Here is a 5,178-nt window from a genome sequence, read left to right as displayed (position 1 = left end):
GAGGGGGAGAGAGAGAGAGAGAGAGGGAAGGGGAGAGATGGCGCGAAAAGTCATTTTGAAAATTAGAATGGCTTTTTATTTACATTTTTTATGTAAGCTATCAGATAAAGTTGAGGATTTTGGATTAAATATAATGATATTTAGAGTTATTATGCAGTTTTCCAGTACAGGGAGGGCATGGAGTTGGCGTTTAAAAATAAACGGTTGATTTAGATGTAATAAATATACATATGATAAATATATAATACATATAATTTGCTTTACCGATAATTAAAGAAAGTAGTAAAAGGCTGATTAGGGAATGGGGACATGAAGATGGGAAAAACGAGAGGAACACTGATCTGTATATTAATGACTGGATTGCTGTTCTCTAGATCAGTGGACTGGAAGAAAAAAAATGTATTCGTGCTTCTGCGTTCACTAGCAAGATTTTTACATTCTCTCGCAACAGTATTGCATTCCCCATAGAAACTTTTCATTCGCTTGCATGTGGGAGAAAAAAATTAAATTCAATCTCTTTTTTTTTTGCAAGTATGCGTTCCCTCAAGAAACTTTGCATTGGAATGTTTTTTTTTTCTCTCATACCTCATTATTTTCATAACAAATGCTTGAGTGAATGTAACATTTGTCGAGGAATTCAAAATTTTTGCAAGCAAATGCAACGTTACTTCAAGGGGTCATATGATGCTGCTAAAAAGAACATTATTTTGTGTATTTGGTGTAATGAAATGTTTATGCGGTTTAAGGTTCAAAAACCAATTATTTTCCACATATTGTACATTATTGAGACTTTAGTCTTTGCAACTTTACAGATCTTCTTTATGCACCAAGAGCTTGTAACACTCCAAAGAGAAAGGAACAGTTGAAATCACATCATATGACCCCTTTAAGGGAACAATTGTTTTACGAGAGAACGTGAAAGTTTTGTGCGAGAATGGAAAAGTTTTGTGAGCGAAAGCAACATTTCTCAGAAGTAGCCTACACAAAACTTTTGCTGGGGAATTCAGTCGTTTTGTGAGAGAAAGCTAAAGTTTTGCTAGTGAAGCGCGAGCGAGCGCAAAGCTTCTCGGGTGAATACAATACAAAGTTTCTTGAGGAAGCATAATACTTTTGAGACGGGATGCAAAAGTTTTGCGATCAAATGCCGTGTTTCTCAGTGGAACGCAATATTTTTGAGAGAAAGCAAAACGTTTACAAGTTAACACAAAGTTTCACGTGGAAACACAATACATTTTTGCAAGTGAATGCAAAGCTTTTTGGGGAAACGCAAAAGTTTTGTGCAAGAATGCAAAAGTTTTGCGAGCGAACGCAAAGTTCCTTGTTTGAAAGCAACACTTCTGCAAGAGAACACAAAAACTTTACAAGTGAACGCAAAGTTTCTCAGGGGAATGCAAATGTTTTAAGAGAAAATGCAAATGTTTTGCAAGCGAATGCAAAAGATTTGCGAGAAAACTCAAAAGCATTTAAATATAATGTTTCTTCCCGTCTTATTTTCATCTCACCATGATCCATTAGGGCCTGAACCAGTCAATTGTTGTGAATTAGACTCATTTAGATCATTTTTCATGCTCACACTGCTCATCTAAATAAATTATTTAATACTGTGATTAAAATTAATGAATAATTTAATAGGGACAACAACCCTATCAGAATTTACCAGTCGATGTAGAAAATGCATGTTGACCAGCAGGCGAAAAACAATATAGTTTAAATATATAAACAATATTTTATGAAATCATCGTGAATGCTAGTGAATTAAGCAAAAGAAAAAAATAAAGAAATAAAAATAAAATAAATAACCAAAATGTAAACAGAATACCTGAAGAATGGTGGAAAGGGCTGTGTTTGTGTCACTATTGTCTTCAACAGCTGAAAGTTAGTTCATGAATATTAATCTAGTCATGCTAAATTTGCTTGGTAACCTTGTTCATTAATATTTATAAGCCCAAACCTTTACCCAAGTAGGATTCAAATCTGTCAGTTGACCAGCGCCCACTTTCGGCCAATCGTAGAAAGCCTATTGGGCGGACCTCCCCGTCATCTAATTAATATTCATGAGCAGCTCCTTCGCATCTGCAGCCGGCAGCGTCAAAGACCAACGCCGTGTGGACTTCAAAACACAAATAATGTCTTACACACCCTTGCAGGGTAGGTACTAATACTCAAAATTATAACTTCCCCGGTGATTTCAATAAATTAGACAATTACCGCCTTTAAAAGCTGCTTTATACGTCCTGGATATGAAATTTAACAAAAATAGCTGATGAGTTAAATTTAGACTGAGGGCAAGAAACACAGCTAGCGTGTTAGCTTTAGCTCTAGCGTTAGTGCAAGTGCTCAATGCCCAGTTTAACAAAATAAACTGACTTTTGGCTTTTTGCAATGCTTATTTTTCATGTTTGCAAACCACCTCATTATAGCCTTCCTGGAGTGTGTAGTTTAAGTGAAGCGTGTAGGTGTTTTTATCAGCTGGCTTGGTGTTAGCCGTTAGCATCAAGTCAGTAACATTGTTTCGTATAAATAAAGCATTGAGAGTTATGTGCATTGAGCCATTTGTATCAAACTGTACAAAATTAAGACATTTATGAGGACATTTTAACGTGTCGTGCAAAAAACATGATCTAAGGCATTAGTCTGTGATGGTGTGTCTATTGAAATTTGGCAATTTGATGTAGCAGGTGTTTTGCTGTATTATATCTATGATGGTAAAGATAAAGCTTCGATTATTAGGTTATTCTGATGTATCAATGCTGTTAGACATCGTATTTAAATGTTGGTCACATTTGGAGTGCATGTTGACCTTGTATAATGCATGTGTGCCCTGCAGGTTGTTCAGTGCTGAGATATATCTAGAGCAGATCAGAGCATAACCATGGATGAGGAGGACAGCCAGGATGAGCTGATCAACAGGAACGTCTCCCACAGAAAAGGAAAAAGACCTGTCGTGTCCATCATCTCTGATGACGGTTTGTAATCTTGCATCAATAAATGGAGCAACACAGGAAGTGTTGTATGCCCTAAATGATCTCTATCCATTCTGGAAAGCCTGATACATGAAATAATAGTCAGAAAAAAATCGTATTTTTATGAAACTGAACAGTTTAAGACAAATTTAAAAACAAATAAAGTTTGCATATGTTTTTGTATCATATTTGATACATAAAGCTTTTATGGCTCATATAATATGATACAATGTCACTAATAATATCAGAGTTATTCCTACATTTATCTGATACAAATCAATAAAGATTTCACAGCAAAAAGCTAGATGTTTGTGCAGTTTTTACTTGCTAAACTTTAACTTTTTTTAAACATGTTTCTTTTTGATACAGGGTTTATGCTGATGAGAGGCCTTAGAAATCTGTGTATCAGATATGATACAGTCAGGATTGCATTTAATACATATTTTTATTCTGTTTTCTATTGTATTTTTAATGACTTCTCTTCTTGCATCTCACTGAAATTCAGAGGACAACTCAGCAGATGAGGGGGAATCAGAGGAAGCAGAAACAGGCAGCGAGGAAGATGATGACGACCAAGAGGAAGTGCTTGATGAAGACGAGGAGGAAGAAGATGAGGATGAAAGTGAAGGTAAGATTTAACTTCAACATGACTTTTTTATTGACATCTTTATTGTTGTCAATTTTAGTTGATTATATGAACATTTTTATATTTTAAAAGTTTTTTGACTTCTAAATCCACCATTTGTATTAGCTATTTAATGATTTAAACGTCTGCCAGAATAATAATATCTTAATATTAATTATCTTCTTAGGGCCTTTTATCACCACTAAATGTTAAGCTCGTGATAAAATCTAAACGGACAGTTCATGTGTTTTTATGCAATATTGCAGTGTTTAAAATAAATGATCTTTGCTCACATCATTATTTTTTAAGATGTTTTCAACTTAAAATTTGATTATGGAAATAAATACTAAAATGCATATCTAACCACATGATACAATGTTGTATCAGTCTTATAAAAGTGTTTTCCAACAGATCATGTGGCACATTAATTGTTTGGAGTGGTGTGTTAAAATATGCATATCGTAACCCTGATCACAGCATCCTCAAACAAACATGGGAGGGAAAACACTGTTGTGTGTGTGTGTGTATCTTCAGATGAGGACTCTGGTAAGGTGCTGGAAGGACCTGTAGGGAGTGTTGCTGTGGATGCAGCGGGTCTGAGCTCAGACGAGGACTCGGAGAAATGTCCCATCTGCCTGAACTCATTCCACGAGCAGCCCGTGGCCACGCCGGAGTCCTGCGAACACTACTTCTGCCTGGACTGCATCCTGGAGTGGTCAAATGTAAGACTGATGGGCTTTAACCGATTACATCACTCATGCATAAAGTTCTTGTCCATATTTGGTCATTGATTCTATACAGATATTCAGTATTATTCATAATACGCAACTACAGGTAGCTGATGCAATAGTGTTCATAAGTGCTATTTTAGTATCGGAACAATGATACTATTATAGTTTTTATATTTTCCATTTGGATTTTTATTGTAGTTACATTTTAGAATTTTTTTTTGTGGGTTTTTTGTCATTTTTCTTTTCTTTTCTTTTTTTTTAGTTTTTAGTTTTATTTCAGTTTTAGTTATTTTTAGTGCTGTCAAATGATTAATCGCGATTAACCGCATCCAAAATAAAAGTTTTTGTTTACATAATATATATGTGTGTGTGTACTGTGTATATTTATGTATATATAAATACACACACATGCATGTATACATTTAAGAAAAATGTTATATTTGTATATTAAATGTATTTATATATAATATAAATTATATGAATATAAATATATACATGTAAATATTTTTTAAAAATATACTGTATTGAGTGTGTCTTTTTATATATATATATACATATACACAGTACACACACATGTATTGTGTAAACAAAATTTTTTATTTTGGATGCGATTAATCACGATTAATCGTTTGACAGCACTAGTTATTTTAGTACATGAAGCTAAACTAAATGAAAATGAGAAATGTTTCCTTGGCAACTAGCTGAAATAAAAACAAAGAAATAAAAGTTTGTTTTATTTCAGTTAAAGTTTATTTCAAGTATTTTTTTTAAATTATGGTTTTAGTTAAAGGTCCCCTGAAGTGCCTTGAAACACGCAGCATTATTCTATGTGGTGACGTAATTTCAACTGAAACAGGAA

General features: G+C 34.0%; 1 protein-coding gene across 1 annotated transcript in view; it reads left to right on the top strand.

Moving 5' to 3' along the window:
- Window positions 1-2,078: 2,078 nt before the first annotated feature.
- Window positions 2,079-5,178, top strand: part of LOC107681556 (PHD and RING finger domain-containing protein 1-like) — a gene marked incomplete at its 3' end in the record, with an annotated part of 17,324 nt that continues 14,224 nt past the window's right edge. The window contains exons 1-4 of the mRNA XM_016477868.1: window positions 2,079-2,148; window positions 2,828-2,966; window positions 3,469-3,591; window positions 4,123-4,310. Coding sequence (XP_016333354.1) covers window positions 2,873-2,966; window positions 3,469-3,591; window positions 4,123-4,310 — 405 coding nt within the window. The remainder of the gene's footprint in view (window positions 2,149-2,827; window positions 2,967-3,468; window positions 3,592-4,122; window positions 4,311-5,178) is intronic.

Source organism: Sinocyclocheilus anshuiensis, unplaced genomic scaffold (assembly GCF_001515605.1).
Source record: "Sinocyclocheilus anshuiensis isolate Anshui unplaced genomic scaffold, SAMN03320099.WGS_v1.1 scaffold9485, whole genome shotgun sequence".
In the NCBI taxonomy this organism is placed as follows: Eukaryota; Metazoa; Chordata; class Actinopteri; order Cypriniformes; family Cyprinidae; genus Sinocyclocheilus; species Sinocyclocheilus anshuiensis.
Note: the sequence above shows the minus strand (reverse complement) of the source record. Positions and strands in the feature narration are given on the sequence as shown.